The 16,209-nt window shown below is 39.2% G+C and overlaps 5 protein-coding genes across 5 annotated transcripts; all 5 read right to left on the bottom strand.

The window, feature by feature from the left end:
* Positions 1 to 1,401: 1,401 nt before the first annotated feature.
* Positions 1,402 to 2,779, bottom strand: LOC9316256 (glyoxylate/hydroxypyruvate reductase HPR3). Its single transcript, XM_002880143.2, has 2 exons — positions 2,252 to 2,779; positions 1,402 to 2,176 (listed from the first exon to the last, which is right to left on the bottom strand). Exons 1-2 carry the CDS (start codon positions 2,723 to 2,725, stop codon positions 1,655 to 1,657), a joined length of 996 nt encoding a protein of 331 aa, XP_002880189.1. The 5' UTR covers positions 2,726 to 2,779; the 3' UTR covers positions 1,402 to 1,654.
* A 57-nt stretch (positions 2,780 to 2,836) lies between these two features.
* LOC9316255 (UTP:RNA uridylyltransferase 1) lies at positions 2,837 to 5,944 on the bottom strand. The gene is made up of 6 exons (XM_002880142.2): positions 4,625 to 5,944; positions 4,081 to 4,449; positions 3,749 to 3,972; positions 3,596 to 3,659; positions 3,324 to 3,520; positions 2,837 to 3,240 (listed from the first exon to the last, which is right to left on the bottom strand). Exons 1-6 carry the CDS (start codon positions 5,807 to 5,809, stop codon positions 3,006 to 3,008), a joined length of 2,274 nt encoding a protein of 757 aa, XP_002880188.1. The 5' UTR covers positions 5,810 to 5,944; the 3' UTR covers positions 2,837 to 3,005.
* A 397-nt stretch (positions 5,945 to 6,341) lies between these two features.
* LOC9316254 (probable carboxylesterase 9) lies at positions 6,342 to 7,842 on the bottom strand. Its single transcript, XM_002880141.2, has one exon. The coding sequence runs from the start codon at positions 7,557 to 7,559 to the stop codon at positions 6,585 to 6,587; it is 975 nt and encodes a 324-aa protein (XP_002880187.1). The 5' UTR covers positions 7,560 to 7,842; the 3' UTR covers positions 6,342 to 6,584.
* Positions 7,843 to 8,175: 333 nt separating this feature from the next.
* On the bottom strand, positions 8,176 to 9,606 carry LOC9316253 (probable carboxylesterase 8). Its single transcript, XM_002880140.2, has one exon. It carries the CDS (start codon positions 9,317 to 9,319, stop codon positions 8,336 to 8,338), a length of 984 nt encoding a protein of 327 aa, XP_002880186.1. The 5' UTR covers positions 9,320 to 9,606; the 3' UTR covers positions 8,176 to 8,335.
* A 248-nt stretch (positions 9,607 to 9,854) lies between these two features.
* Positions 9,855 to 12,335, bottom strand: LOC9318089 (receptor-like serine/threonine-protein kinase At2g45590). The gene has a single exon (XM_002880139.2). It carries the CDS (start codon positions 12,219 to 12,221, stop codon positions 10,176 to 10,178), a length of 2,046 nt encoding a protein of 681 aa, XP_002880185.1. The 5' UTR covers positions 12,222 to 12,335; the 3' UTR covers positions 9,855 to 10,175.
* Between the last annotated feature and the right edge of the window lie 3,874 nt (positions 12,336 to 16,209).

Here is a 16,209-nt window from a genome sequence, read left to right as displayed (position 1 = left end):
TTACAAGGTAAAATACTCTTGTCTAATTGAATGGTTCTTGTTAATTTGTTTACATGTTCTTCGTCTTTTAATCATCTTTTATGGAATTGAACATTAAATTTTAAATGCTCTGTTTTAAATCCATTTTAAATGTATATATATTGCTGGCTTAACTTCAACGATGTGGACAATAAACTGATTTTTAGCTTATATTTGTATCATTCATAATTCTAGTTAATATATGTATTTTATGTCTAAAGGAAAACATAGAATGAGATTTTGTTTTTTATGAAAGAACAAAGAAAGAATGGATTGGCTTCAAAAATGCTTATGATTTTTATGTAAATAATATATATTCATGTACCAAAATTGACAAACGAAAAAAAACGATTGTAATGAAGATTGATTTTGGTTAATTAATTTTGCAGAGGTTGATGATGAAGGGAAACAAAAAAGCCTTGGGACTCTATCCAGCGTTTTTCCATCAAGCTTTGCCAGCCTTTGTTGAAAAGTTGACTAGATTTGTGCATTTATGTATAGATGTAATTTCTTTTTTCTTTCCTGATAAAGATACATGGATGTGTATAGATGTATGTATAGGGTATGAGTGATGTGTTAGGTGTGCATAGGCATAGATATATGAATGAATAGGCAGGCGTAGATGTATATGTATAGGCATAGATGTATGTATAGGTATAGATATGAATAGGCGTAGATGTGTATGTATAGGCGTAGATGAATAGGCATAAATGTGTGAGCGTAGAACGTGAGACCAACGTGGAGCATAGCCAAAGTAAAAATCGCTAAGCATACAAAACAAAACACTCAAACGCCAAAGTCAAAAGCGAACCACGCCAATTATCTAACTTTAAACCTTCGGCTCCTTCGGCCATGGTATCAGAGCCAAACCACGCCTGGATCTACTTTAAACCTTCGGCCATGGTATCAGAGCCAAATTTGGGCTAATTCTCCAACAAACGACGACGCCAAGTATCTAAATTATTGGTTTCACAACAACTTATTTTTTAAAGGTGTACGAGGCAAGTAAATAACGCAAAAAAAAAAAAATGTAAGGAATACTCAAAAATATAACGCCAAACGTAGTACTCAAAATTAAATAATAAACGTCAAATTTATATGCTAGTCGAAACACGAACCTTTCTAAAACAATAAATTAATAAAGCGTTTTGTTTCATAATAGTTGTCGTTTTAAAACAATAATTTAAAACAGGAGTATGTCAAAAAGAAAATAAATACAAAAATGAAACGACAAAACTTAGAAGAAACACATTAAAAAGGAGAAAATACAAAATATTAAACAACAAATCTAAGCCAAAATCTGAATGACATAGCTAATCGAAACACTAAATTCTAATTGAACGAAAAATAAACGGTCGATATTAGAAACTTAAGGAAAAAAAGAACAAAAATAAACGTCAAATTAATACACTAAACTTCTGAAACACAAACGATCGCTCAAATAATAATAAGCAATCAAATTTTGAACGACATCACTAGTCGAAACACTAAAAAGAAATATCGCTTAGGGAAACACTAAAACACAACAATAATTCGATACACTCAAATGAGCAAATGCCAGGCTTGAAAGAGCAAATGAAAAAAAAAAAAACACAAACGACTCAAACTTTCCCAGCTCAACCTTGACGACGACCCATCAAAGAACAGGAGTTAGTAGAGGTTTATTGGAGAAGAAAGCTTCAATATTCGCTACTAAAAGTTTCCCAAGTTCTTCAAGACCTTCCAGTGACATAAAAGCACAATGTGGAGAGAAAACAACATTATCCAATTCAAAAAGCTCCTTTGGAACATTAGGCTCATCTTCAAAAACATCCAAACCAGCACCACCAATCTCACCTTCTCTCAAGCATCTCACCATTTCTACCTCATCGATTATAGCCCCACGAGCGACGTTAACGATCACTCCTTGCTTTCCCAGAGCAGAAAGAACATCTTTATTAATCAAATGCATAGTCTTCTCATTCAATTCACAACAGATTATGAGTGCATCACTGTTAGCTGCCATCTCCTCTATATCCATGTAATAATGATATGGAACATCATATGGTTTTTGGTTTCTTGAGCTATATGAAATTTGGCAACCAAAGGGCTCGAGCCTCGTAGCTACCTTCGAGCCAATGCTTCCTAGTCCCACGATTCCGATTCGCTTTCTCCCCAACTGCAAATTAAATCCACAAATTATAACAAATTTGAATTTGTTGCTAATTTGATTTACACAAGTTATGTTGCAAACCTTGGAACCGAGGGGATAATCCCCTTTGAGTGGCCAAAACCGTTGCTTAACGAACCGATTGGCGGCAGAGATGCGGCGGAAAACGTCGATGAGTAAACCGACGGCAGTATCTGCGACATCTTCTGAGAAGCTTGAGCCAGCGTTGGCGACGGAGATGCCTCGACGACGACACTCAACTAAGTCAACGTGGTCAACGCCGGCGCTGGTAGTAACAACCAAGCGAAGATTCGGGAGGAGGCGAATCAGATCGGCTGTGACGGGAGCAGCTACCGGGGCTATAACGGCGGAGACGGAGTGAGAGTGATTGGCCAAGAAAGCAGGGAGAGGAAGCGGAGACTCGAAGGCTTTCAAGATCTCAAACTTGGTGGAGGCCACGAATCTGTCGCCCAGCACAGCCATGGCGGCGGGACGTTTGACGATGAGGACACGTGGAAGATTCTCGGTGGTGGACAAAATTGAGGAGCTCGTCGTCATCGTTGCTTGGCGCGAGACCGATCTGTGTTGAATTATTATCAAAACATTATTTTCACGATTTCAATTTTGTTCCAACATTTTTTTTTTTCTGGTGACACAATACACGACACGTTTAATCCACCCACCACGATCACTTCAAAACTAAGACTTGTTTTTTTGTTGGTGGGTCACAAGCAAGATTCCAAATCAAACCAAAAAGCAAAAAGAACAGAGCCGGAATCTTCTACCCATACATAAATATATACAAGCCACACGAATCCGATTCAAATGTTTTCAAGGTTTAGTTGTTGCCTTGTCCATTATTATCTCCAGGAATATATGGTTCGAAAAGCTTGGCACATGGGTTAGGCTCTTGATGCATAATCCTTGCAGCTCGTTCAAACTCTTCCCTCAACACTCGGATACTAAACTTGTCGACCACCCGACCCAGATCATGGCTCGTCTCAAACGGATCCTCTATGCATATCAAGTGTCTGTCGTTCCCCACCCTTCTCGTCCAGTCCTTCTCTCGCTTACTGCAACACACACATTCATGTTTCATCTCTGAGATCGTTGCTTCAAAGATGTTACATCAAGTATAATTGAGTTTTTAGTTTACCCAAGTATGGAACCGGTGCGGACGGATACAACATTATACGCATAGTCATGAGCGTAAGCCCAGTAGTTGAAGAATCCCCACACCAGCTCAGCTATGGTCTCCCTGTTACTTGATCCGAAGTTACGGAGTCTATCAACATTATCAAAGTATGCGCACCGGATATTATCTACCCGAACTGAGTAAGTCGGCTCCATTTCCTGCATCAAGTAATAAGTTCAATAAAAGAAGAGCATTCAGTACACTATATAAGGGAGATAATATATTATACACACCTGTAAGCAAGGAAGAATTGGCGGCCTACGCTGCTGCAAGAAATGGATGCACATCAGAACGTACCTGCAAAAATATCAAATGTAAGTAATGATTGTTATGTGCAAAACTGCAAATGAAAGTAACTTCAATTAAAAGTGTGGAGGAGAACTTACGCGTAGCTGGAAAGTGTTCCTTGATATGTTTCATTAACCCTTCTTGACTTTGCCCAATGTTTCACAATGAAAGCCAACTGCCTTAAACGCACATCTATCTGCGCATAATCTCGCAAAAGTTTTGTGTTCACAACAGCCAATACATTGTTGATGCAGATATCACAAGATATCCCAGTAACCGGATCCATAAGTTTTACAATTGGAACCCTAGCTCGTGTTAGTGCCTACACAAAAAACAATGTTTCAGAAAATATAGGCACCAGATTCAAAGCCAGAAAAGCGTATCAAGTACCAAATCAACGTGTTTATATAAGTAAAAGCATTTACTTTACCTGAACATTCTGGAGATTATCTGATTCCAACATCTCCGCCAGCTTTAACAACATCTCAGATTTGTTGATATCATCACCTTCGATTGCAAGGCAAACATCGATGTCGCTCTTCGGAAAACCAAAAGAGTTAGCACAGGACCCGTAAAGATACAACTTTGCATGAGGCCATTCTTTGGCAACTAGATTCTCAAGATGTGCCATTAGTTGTCTCTGCTTCTCCAGCTCCTCTTCTGCGGGAATCAGGGACTTGTAGACTGCAATGAATGAAGCATCATACCTGTGGATGTCATTTCGACATGCCATATACATTTTAACCATTCTTGCCTTTTGGCCAAGCAGCCGTTGACCCCGATTGTCCATTCTCGAATCCTGATAACAAAACCCCGATTAATCAATCTTTACAACCTAAAAAAGCATCCTTTCTAGTTCGGGAATTGACTAAACACCATCACTGAATGTTCCCAACAAGTCATTAGTAGTATATTACAACTGTTGATTTTAGGTATATCCTATATTACAAGCTTACACAAAAACTGAAACGTACCTTCTCGCGAGAAGTCTTGCTATCCTTCTTCCCATCTTTTGCGTCCTTCTCGCCAGTTTCATCTTCAAGCAATAAAGACTTAACAATATCTTCTCCAAAATCCTCAATCTCGTCATCAACAGGGCCAGAGTTTGCATTGCCTTCCCTCTTTCCCTTACTGAGCCGCCCCAATTCCTCTTTACGTTCACTTCCACCACGAGCTTCCTTGTTCAACATCGAAAAGGAATCTGCAGCATCAGCTGCTGATACAGAATGAAGACTTGTACCCTTAGGTAGTCCAGGATGATCTATTTGTTGACTAAGATTGAACTTGCTATCATTCTGGATTGATAATCCCCTTAATCTATCAGCCTCAGCAGAAAAATTAACACTTTGATCCCAAAATTTAGAATGCTCACCCATTGCTTGATCATGATTCCTATGGAAACTACCCATCCCTCTATCATCATCCTTACTTGTTAAATTCATATCCCTTCCTCTTTGGTTACTCGAAAATCCAGGAGGAGGAGGAGTGGACTTGAAACCCCTGCCGTTATTCCCAATATGACCCCAGTTTCCTCTTCCGCTGTGACTTCCTCTGGGTTCATGGAGGTTTGGATCCATGTTAGAATTCGAGAGAACAGATTGGGGATGCCTCATGAGCTGTTCGTGTTGATTAGAATCGTACTTCAAGTTCCCGTTATGTAACCCATTAAGGCTTTGGGTAGCATCTCCCGAGAAAGAACCAAAAACAAGCTTCCGATTCTCAGATTGCGGCGGCGGTAGCTGCTGTTGTTGTTGCTGTACCATGGACTGAATTGCGTGGTTTGCAGTACCAGGAAACCCTAATCTAAAAGCATCTTCCGGAGATACTCTTTGATTACCGTCGAATTGGTTCGTAGGAAAAGGGTTAAGCGGGAATTGAGGAAACCCTAGGAAATTGGGGGGAAGATTAGGAGGAGGTGAAAAGGCGAGTGGCCAAGAAGGATTATGATTACCGGGTCGATGACCGTTAGATTGCCAATTCGACGGAGGAAAAGGATTATTCACGGTAGGGCCAATGGCTGCGATGGCTGGATCGAGAGCGAATGACTGATGCTGAGGACCTTGAGACGACGGCGAAGGACTTCCGTGAAGAATAGACAACAGAAATTCACCGGCGTTTATCGATGGTGGAGCTGGAGGGTCAGCCCCACCGTCCGCCATGGAGGAGAAGAGAAAGTGAAGAAGAAGTATTAGAGCGAAAGTGAAACACTTTGGCAAGTCGAAGATCTTTCAATGTTGAATGACCACCACCGAGATCTTTCTTTCTTCAAGGTTTAACGGATCTCGTGTGTGTGTGTGTGCTTTTTTTTTTTTTTTAAAGGAAACTGCCTCACACATAATATCCTGACCGTCCGATTTTTTATCACAAGTTGGACTTAAAAATTGAACTAGGTTTTGATTTCAATTAGTAAATCACTAAATTGTGAAATAAGGGAATAATAGTATAAATGTGATGAAAAAAAAAAAAAAAGTAAAAATGTGTGATTAGTCAAATCATACAAAATGAATTTACCACTTGGTGATTTCTTGGACAACTAACTATATAGAAGTCGAAGAATGTAACTAAAGCTCATGATCTCTTTAGACTTGCCTACACTGGAACCGAAAACATGGTCATGATTTCATATGATTGTGCAGTTCATAAAAAATTTGTAAAACCATGAACTTTCCGGTCTTTTTTCCCTTTAATTAATCTATTTTAAATATGACAATGTTTGATGTATTCAATTTTACAATCGATTGAAGTAGAAATCAATACAATATGAAGTAACAATGTTGACATTTAATCAAAAAAACAAAAAACAAAAAAAAAATGTTCTATGTAATTGTTAAATGTAGTAACAATATTCAATGTAGTTGTTGAATGTAAATAAAGAAAGAAATTGAGAAAAATAATGTTTAAAAGAATGATTAGATGAAAACTTGAAATGAATAATCAACTGATAAAATCTCTGATCATATTAAGAAGAGCGACGGCTCGCCGTGGATCGACGAGCTCGATGCTATGGAAACCGGCGTCGTCAAACCTTGCTTCAACCCTAACTCCAGCCGCAACCAACAAATTCACGAAATCTTGTTGTCGATCCAACGACGTGTCTCCGCCGTAACCGATCACTAAACACCGTCCAAGTCGTCCAACTTTCTCTTTTTGCGGCAAATAACCCAACGGATTACAATACCTATGATCCCGATCAACACCTACCGGCAAAGATAGTTCCCACATGGCGTCAACAGCCGGCACCGGCATCACCGGATCGGCGAAATTCTTGAGCTCCGATTTCGTCCTCGTTTTACCGCCAAAAAGCGGTTGGTAAAACACGCAACCGTCAATTTTTAACGGCGTCAAATCGTGGTCTAACGATCTCAGTGCCAATTGGAAAGCGATGTTAGCGCCGTTACTCGAACCGCAGATATAACACCGTGAGAAATCGGCGTAGTCTCTAAGCCAAGGCTCGCCGTTAGTTGAGTCAACGACTTGCTGTTTGACCCAAAGCAGAGCGTCTAATGCGTCGTCGTATTGAGCTGGGAGTCTATGTTCAGGAGGTAAACGGTAGTGTACGGAGACAACAATCACCGTTAACTCACTGGCCATTTGAGAGCAGCAACGGTTGTTCGCAACGGAATTGGCTGGGTAAAGGATCCAACCGGAGCCGTGGAGATGGATGATAATTGGGAGACGAGCGACGGCGTTATCGTTGGATGGTAGATTAGTTGGTCGGAAAATACGTACGGACACGCCGGTTTCGTGGTTAATGGTTACGTCTTTGGAAGCGGCGAGCTTGCCAGGGCATGGATCCGGGTCGGGATCAACCATCGGCCAAATGAAGTGGCGCGTGCAAGAACCGTTGGGGTTGATTGTTATGTTGAGGTGTTTGTATGGATCAAACGCGGGACGAGAGTCACGTGACATGGTTTGATTATTAATTTGAGTGATTAAAAGGAGGTTAACTTTGACTAAGAAGAAATGTTTAGATTTTTTTCTTCTTTCTTTTCTTTTTTCTGTTGTGCATCTGTATTACTGTTTTACGTTTAATGGAGCTTAGGTTGTGATTAGGATGAATACACGGATTATTTGTGGTCATGATTAAACGCAGTTTAACGATATTGACCAATTTAAGAATGTTTTTATATTTCGTCTAATTGAGGAATAATGTTCTACATTTGCTTGTGTATTTGAATGTGTAAATCCCTACCAAATACAAACTAGATTAGATAAAATTATTAGGCATATATAGGTGTATATCTATATAAAATTTGTATCAACTTCCTAAGCACCTTAAGAATTTTAAATTTCGACAATCTAATCTTTGTAAAATTATAGTTGCATGAGCTGCACATTCAACAATGTTCTTAATGCAATATCCAAAAGAATTATGTAAACAATTCATCATTCATGATATGATAGTACGTTCACCTATTAAAATATATCTTTTCGTTGGTAGAAATCATAATTTGACATGTTCATAAAACTTAACTCACCGATTCTAGATGGTTTAGGCATTAAGCAACATTAGAACGTCCCATTCTCTTTTTAAATATTTAGTAAATAGATTAAATACGTCCACTATATTTATTCAATGGGTATACATTTTTCCATTGAAACCACACATATAATACGTGACTTAAAACATCGAAAATTGCAGGAATTTAATTATTAAGTCGATAAGACATGATTAGATCGGATTGCTACATGTTGGGGGATGGGCCAGTTGATGAACAACTCTTCATAAAGGCCTCAACGGTTTCGTACAAGGCCTTAGCTTTGTTCCCATCAAACAACTCACAAGCATGAAACCCATCTTTATCAAACCTCGTCTCGACGTGCACTCCACGTGCCTTCAGCATCTCCGCCACGTGTCTCTGACGATCCACTAACGGATCCCCACCGTAACCGTTTATAAGAGTCGACGGAAAACGTCCCATCTTCTCTTTTTCATTGGGCCCACTGCTCTTAATCGGATTGCAGTACACGTGGTCACGATCTACACCGTCCGGTAAACAAAGCGACCATAACAAGTGAGTAGCTGGTAACGGACAGATCTTATCGTCTTTAAGCCGTGATTCAGAATCTGACGGCTCAACGCCACCGAAGAAAGCTTGGTTCATTATCAGCCCTTGGATCTTAACAGGAGTGAGATCTGTGTCGACCACACGCAACGCGACGTTGTAGACGATATTTCCTCCGGAGCTCGAACCCATCACGAAGCATTTCGAGAAATCGACACCGTCTTTTAACCACGTGTCACAATCACCACCGTTGATTGCGCCACGAGCTTGATCGCGGAGCCATAAGACTGCTTCGACGGCGTCTTCGTACGCCGCCGGGAGACGGTGTTCGGGAGCTAGACGGTATTCCACGGAGAGGATTATGGTTTGAAGACGATCAGCCATTTTGGTACAAGATTCATGGAAAGGAGCTGAAGCGGCGCTATAGAGGATAAACCCGCCGCCGTGGAAGTAAACGAGGATCGGGAGTTTTGATTCCGGCGGAATATTCCGGGGCTTGAAAATTCGGATGAAGGTATTGTTGGTTTGGTTTAATGGGATGTCTTTGGATTGCTCTGTTGGTGGCAATTTGGGGAACTCACGGTGTCTAGTGAGAGATCCATCTGAGTTAAGTGTAATGTTGAGGAACTTGTATGGATCGCTTGAAGGTGGAGGAGCTTCCATGGATGCTTCAGAGAGAATTAGATATGGTTGTGTGGTGAAAATGTGTGTTTATGAAGAAGAATTGAGAAATTAAGGAATTAGAGGTTGAAAAGATCAACGTCCTCATTAAAGATTGGGACTTTTCATTCAAAGTTGCAGTTGGATTTGCTAAAGAATCGTGTGAAATTTGCAAATATCTCTCCATTAATAGTGGTTTAGATTAGACTGTACTAACAATTAGATTGACATCAATCGTAGAATAAAACCTAATATGACGGCTAATACATTTGTGTGCCATAATGATCGACCAAGAAGTTGATGTGCATTAACTCCATCATAGGCAGTTTAACCATCAGGCCGGCCCATCATAGACAGCTGACCGCTTTGACATATAGCAGGTTTGATTGTTTGGTTACAACTAGAATTTTAAGACGAATGCATTTTGATTTCTGAATTGAAACCATGGGAACACTTGCACAAGCATAGTCTGTCTCCTAAAGTCATAACCGTGATTCATATGAAATACCAATTTGGTTAAGAGCATTAAGAGAAACGATACAAAAAAAAAAAAGGTGAACTTGCCCCGTACCCATTTATTCATACAGCGGAAGACAGGGAAGGCAAACATTTTTTCAACCTGGGCCCATTTAGTTTTTGTGCATAGATTTCAGCAAAAAAAACTAATCATGATCATCTAATCTACTTGACTACTTGATGTCAATTGGAAATTCATTATTGTCTAAACTAAAATGTTAAGCATCTAAGATCAAATATTTGCAAAAAGCTAATCTTATGGAATCAAACGGTTTCCAACAAGTCGCAATTGGTTTAGAGTAAATCAACACTTGATGACTGAGCTCAAAACCAAATCCGAATTTCACCGTGCTTTCTTCCTTGACTTAAAAGGAAAACCCATAGGCGGCGACGGTGAGAACTCAAACGGCAAATGCGGTGGCTCAGACGCACCCGAAAGCATCTGAACAATCTCCTTCATTGTCGGTCTCTTAACTGGAGATCTTTGCAGACAAAGCAATGCAATCGTAATACAAAGAACCGCTTGTTCTTTCTCCAAAGAATGTATAGATTTATCAACTAACTCCAACAATTTATCATTGCAAGCCAATTGCTTAGCCCATGATATCAAATTAGCCCTCTCAAACTCCGACATCGGTGATGCAGTCACCTGCAATGGCCGTCTTCCTGAGACAAGAACCAAAAGCAGAACTCCAAAACTATAGACATCACATTTCTCAGACAACACACCTCCACCGCCACATTCTGGTGCAATGTAACACACCGTACCTCTCATACTCGGTGTGCTGCTGACTCCACCACTCTTCTGAACATTCACATCACACCACAAACCAGAATCTTGACTGTTTTTTTTACCAATGACTGACTTTAGATCCCCACTTAACCCATCTACCCACCAATCTATACTATTCCTCTTCTTCCTCTTGGTAGGGTTAAGATTGTGGTCATGAACAGAGGAAGCATCATCGTCTCTATGAAACCAAGAGTCAATGCTTGAGATTGAGCTTAACCCTCTTTTCTTCTTCTTTTTCCTCTTCTTTCTAGTTAGCTCTTCACAAAACTCTTCCTTCCACCATTCTCTAGGCTTTCGCTTCTTCTCTTTCTTCTTCTTCTTAAAGACTGATGATGACCCATTGTTGATCCATTCCTTATTGTTGTTCTCTTTCTTAATCTCACTCCCAATCCATTCCATCACATAATCCTTCACACTCCCTGATTCAATGCCTCCTCTGCTTCCACCATTGTTGTCCTGTTTCCACCACCAATCTCTCTTCGATCCCACTTTCAGCTTACCACTCTCCGGCGATAAACCCGATGCAGCTCCTGGTGACAATCCAGTCTCCGTCAAGACGCTAATCGCACAAGTTTCCGGCGACGTTATCGACGTCAGCCCCGGAGATGCTGCTCCCACCTCCACCGTCAAAACGCTAACTGCACAATTCTCAGGCGAAAGTCCAGATTTTTCATCCGGAGACGCCACCGCCGTCTCCGTCAAGACACTGATCCCACAATTCTCCGGCGAGAGATTGGCAACATTATTACCCTCTTCAAACACAGTAATCACGCTTTCAGTCTCCTCAAGAATCGACCCATTATCTTCAACAACATCCTTTCTCTTCTCATCTTCCTCAATCAGAATCCTAGTATCTAAATCCTCGGACTTTACTCTCGCGAGCCCGAAATCTCCGATTTTGGCCTTGAAATCAGAATCGAGAAGGATATTACTAGGTTTAATATCTCCATGGATGATAATTGGATCACAGCAATGGTGAAGAAACTCGATCCCTTTAGCGATATCCGTCGCAATCTCAAACCTTTTGTTCCAATCCATAAGTTCCTCACATTTGCGATCCAAAAGCGCGTCTTGTAAACTACGATTAGCCATAAGCTCGTAGACGAGAATAAGCTTCCGACCACGACGATCGGAGGAGAATCCGAGGAGAGAGACGACATGAGGAGAGCCGATTAAGGGAGAAGAGAGAGAAAGCTCATTGTGAAACTCACGCTCGCCTTGTAAAGAACCAGCGGATGTATCCATGACTTTGACGGCGAGAGAGTCACCGCCACTGGGGAAATCAGCTTTGTAAACAGAGCCGAATCCGCCGTGACCGAGCTGAGTCGACTCGGAGAAAGAGTTGGTAGCGCGGCGGAGCTGAGAGAAAGAGAAACGTCGACATTGGTACTGTTGAGGAGACTTAGAGTTGGAGATAAGATCTGAAGGCGCCGTACGGTTTCGGTAAAGTCTCCGGTAAATAAGTAAAGTGAAGAGGATGAGTAACACTCCGGTTAAAGTCAAAGAACCGGCGATGATAAGTGGTAGAGTCTGGAAATGGTGGTGGCCGTCACTAACAGTCGGCGTCGGCGGAAAATCTGGCTGGCGAGATGGCATTTTAGTAAATGTAGAAAGTTAAAGAAGTGTCATTAAAAACCGGAGTTTCCATTGAAGAAGAAGAAGGTGAGAGTGAGATGATGATAAGTTTCTAACTGACAAAAAATTAAATAAATTTACTTCAGCTCACGTAGGTAAAATACAGACAGAGAATGGACTTAATTATTTTATTATTTTTTTGTTTTGAGGATAATAAAGAGATGTGCTTGTGTGACAGGAGAGTGATATTGGTAATGGTGACGTGTCGGAGAATAAATGGGGGGATGGTGACTGTGAAATGTGACAGTCATGTGAGCGGATATTATTGCTCACGTCGTTTAGCGGAAGACCGGTGAGAGATAGATAGTAGCCCTGTTCTAAAAATCGGCCGCCTAGGCGGCTGCCTAGCCGCCTAGGCGTTGATCGGAGGAGCACCGCGGCGATTTTGTCCAAATCGGTGAGAAAAATCGGAGATCCGATTTTTTGTCCGCCTAGACCGCCTAGGCGGCCGCCTAGCCCGCCTAGATGGCGCCTAACCCAATTTTTTTTTTTTTTTTTTTTTTTTTTTACTTTTTTTTTCATCTAAAATTCAAAATGTCCTACTTATGTTCGTAATTTGTATAAAAATCATAAATTTGAAATTAAAATCTTGTTTTCATGTGTTTAATACAATTTTAAAAACAATATTATATAAATTTCTTAATTATAATGGATTAATATGTTTTTAAAATATTAAATAGCGCTAAAACTAATCCCCGATTAATCCCCGTGTAATCCCCGATTTTCTTGCTAGGCGCTAGGCGCACCCTCACCGCCCGACTAGCGCCTAGCGATTTTTTGAACACGGGATAGTAGTAGACTAGTCACCGAGTCGTGAGATTTTAATGAGGGAGCGTGATTAACACGCCGCGCGTTGAGGTGAGATTCACGAGGGTTTTGTTTTTCAGTTTTTTGAAACCTTCTCCTTCTGAAGAGGTCCACGGTGGGACCCACGAAATTTAACTGGGGAAGTGACGGTGAAGTCAACATCACTCGCCTTTTAACAAGCGCGTGGATACACGTGAGTTGTGTGGTTCGAGCTTAACCAATTGGGACATGTTCGATCGACTATGCATAACTAATCGGCATTTTCTATTAGATGTTCAATTTGTTATAAAATTTATCAATTGTATTGTTTATTAATTTGTAAAATGGTTCATTGATTCTCTGCAAAACTTGTTCGACTATATATATATATATATTGATCTAATTATATCGTGTAGATAATTGATAATTTAATCATTTATTGGGGTTTTAATTGTTATTTGATCTATTCAATGTTTATTCATTTAGTAGCAAGAAGTATACATCTATTTTGTAAAATCATATGTATAATTTTGTAAGAAAGAGCAAATTTTTGTTAAAACACAAAAAGATTTGTTTCTAATGTAATCAACGTGTTAGTAACGTCAGCGAAAAGGAGGCCTTTTTCAGGTCGCTTTTTCGGGTGATGGGATTTTGACCTTTTCAATTTTCCCCTTTATCGCTTTGGTCTGACTCTCTCTTATTGTGGTTTTTGTTTTGGTTTTACTTTTACCCAATTTTAAGATTGGACCTTAATACACGCACGACGGCACAAGTAACGTTCACTGGTGCAAAACTAAACAGTGTATCACGTCATTAACGTTCAAAATCATTTCACTCGCTGGCACCATCTCTTAATTTATTTGAGTGGAAAATAAAAAAGGGTCAAAGCTAATGTTAGCATTAGAGAAACTATCCAAGTGAGAAACATTCGTGAATCCACTTGATGTTAGTGGGTGATTTGTTAGTTTTAATAGAACAACAAGGTTTGTTTTACTTTTTATTTTTGGCTAATAAAGAAGGGGTAAAGTTGCACTTAGTGGTTTGACTTTGGTAACATCGTTGGAATCTTGATAAGGAAATCTATTGAAAATATAAAAACAAAGAAGTAAAGCGTCAAACACAAAGCCTTTTGCAGGTTAAAAGCAGATTCAGATGTACTTTTAATGTTTTTTTTTTTCAAACAAAAAAAATGGAGATTGGAGAAGAAGAAAAAGAAGCGATGACTACTAAAAGTGCTCATGTGACTTCCACTAATTAACCTCCTTTAGAAAACTACAAAGAAAAAAATAGTTATCGGGTCTGATTGGTAATCAAAAGCTGTACAAGATTTTTAGCTGTTAGTTGGAGCTGTAAGTTTTATCGGAATAGTGCAAAGTTGTATGAAAGAGCTGTACGAGAAAAATGTAAAAAAAGCTGAGAGTAAAACTGTTTATGAAGGTTTTGATAAAGTTTTTGTAATTGGTAACTGTCAAAGTTGTATATTTTATTTGTACAGGTTTGTAAACCTGTTACCAATCAAACCCATCATTGTTTACTAGTCGGAACGTTTATAGCCAACACTTGACGGGACCCGTCACCGTGGTCCCTAACTTTCCACCACTGTTACACTTACATGAATAAAAGTTTTTATGTTTTATACTAGTTTTTTATACCTAGGAGATTTTATTAGTTTTTCCACGACCATCCAAGATGTAGTACTAACAGTTGATAATAAAAAGATAAAATTTGAGTTTCCTCACTCGTTAATTAGCCAATAATAAAAGAGCAAACCAGATCGAGCAACTTAACCTAACATCAGAACAAGTACAGCTAACAGTAGATAAAGAGAGTAACGTACACCTAAACACATGGTTAAGCTGCCTAATAGTAATTAATGGAATTAATGTGAGGTTTAATAGATGAACAGTAATGGGTACATACAAATTTGGCAGGCTGGTGTCTTGATCTTCCATGTGGCATTATAGTTTTAGTATCATATATTTTTTTGCATGTTTTGAGTCCAATAAATGACATTAATACAAATCACTATTTTACATGTTATGTTCTCTTTGTTGAAGTTTTTAAAGTTAATAATTAGTCTGTGCCAAAAAAAACCTATGTTTGCAAGAAATTTAGGCAAGTATGTAAGTTTCAAACTTTCCATAATTGGGCATGAGAAAAACAGTTTTTTAGAACTTGTTAGAGCACCTTTAATGGAGGTTTCTAAACATAATCCTTAATAAATAATAAAATATATATATTATTTAAATATTAGATGAGTACTTTAAATTTGAAGAAACTTAGTCCAATTGTTTTTTAGTCAAATTTAAGGTACCCATAATTAAAAAAATATTATTTATCTATACTTACATTTTAATTTTATTTAAGAAATCTATGTTTAGAATAAGTTGTAGGTGTTATAAGCAACAATAAACATATACACCATGCAAGTGCAACTAATACCGATTTGACAGTTTTTGAGAGCTTGTTTCTCCATTTTAGATAATATCTTTAAATTTGTTAATAAATAATTAAAAAAACTTAAATTTATGGATATAAAATGGGAAAAATGTCGTTTTATCTCCCAACTTTCAAAAAGTGGCCAATCAATACGTCAACTTCATATGTGGCCATTTAAAACATGAAATAAACGTTGACTAACGTTTGAGACATGGAACTTCGTTGACCAGGCCAAAATAGACATGCCGTTATCAGTCGTTAACGGAACTTCTAACGCCCGTTATCACCCGTAACGACTCTGTTAATCAACTTTCAAATTGTGGCCATATTAGACATCAACTTCATATGTGGCCATTCAAAACATGAACTAATCGTTGACTAACATTTGAAACATTAGAATTCGTTGACCAGGCCAAAGTAGACATGTCGTCATCATTCGTTAACTGAACCTATAACATCCGTTATCACCCGTTAACGACACTGTTAGTATGTCCAAAAAGATTTTTCCCAAATGAAAACACCAAATCCCCAAATCTATTTCTACAACAGCTCAAACAAGATGAATAGTCCTATTATCTCTATCTGCATTTCAGAAAAGCTACATTTAGTCTAGGCCTGTGCATAATACCCGAACTCGAAGAACCGAACCGAACCCGATCCGAAAAATCCGACCCGAACCCGAACCCGAAGTAATAAAATACCCGAACGGATTCTAAACTTGACA

The sequence above is a fragment of the Arabidopsis lyrata genome (assembly GCF_000004255.2).
Source record: "Arabidopsis lyrata subsp. lyrata unplaced genomic scaffold ARALYscaffold_4, whole genome shotgun sequence".
Taxonomy (NCBI): Eukaryota; Viridiplantae; Streptophyta; class Magnoliopsida; order Brassicales; family Brassicaceae; genus Arabidopsis; species Arabidopsis lyrata.
Note: the sequence above shows the minus strand (reverse complement) of the source record. Positions and strands in the feature narration are given on the sequence as shown.

Excerpts from the sequence above, each read along its gene's own strand:
- LOC9316256 (XM_002880143.2), bottom strand. The coding sequence starts at position 2,725 with ATGACGACGAGCTCCTCAATTTTGTCCACCACCGAGAATCTTCCACGT. Across the intron at positions 2,177-2,251 it reads ATTATCCCCTCGGTTCCAAG|TTGGGGAGAAAGCGAATCGG; the intron begins GTTTGCAACATA and ends TTTAATTTGCAG.
- LOC9316255 (XM_002880142.2), bottom strand. The coding sequence starts at position 5,809 with ATGGCGGACGGTGGGGCTGACCCTCCAGCTCCACCATCGATAAACGCC. Across the intron at positions 3,660-3,748 it reads GGAACACTTTCCAGCTACGC|GTACGTTCTGATGTGCATCC; the intron begins GTAAGTTCTCCT and ends ATATTTTTGCAG. Across the intron at positions 3,521-3,595 it reads CAATTCTTCCTTGCTTACAG|GAAATGGAGCCGACTTACTC; the intron begins GTGTGTATAATA and ends TACTTGATGCAG.
- LOC9316254 (XM_002880141.2), bottom strand. The coding sequence starts at position 7,559 with ATGTCACGTGACTCTCGTCCCGCGTTTGATCCATACAAACACCTCAAC.
- LOC9316253 (XM_002880140.2), bottom strand. The coding sequence starts at position 9,319 with ATGGAAGCTCCTCCACCTTCAAGCGATCCATACAAGTTCCTCAACATT.
- LOC9318089 (XM_002880139.2), bottom strand. The coding sequence starts at position 12,221 with ATGCCATCTCGCCAGCCAGATTTTCCGCCGACGCCGACTGTTAGTGAC.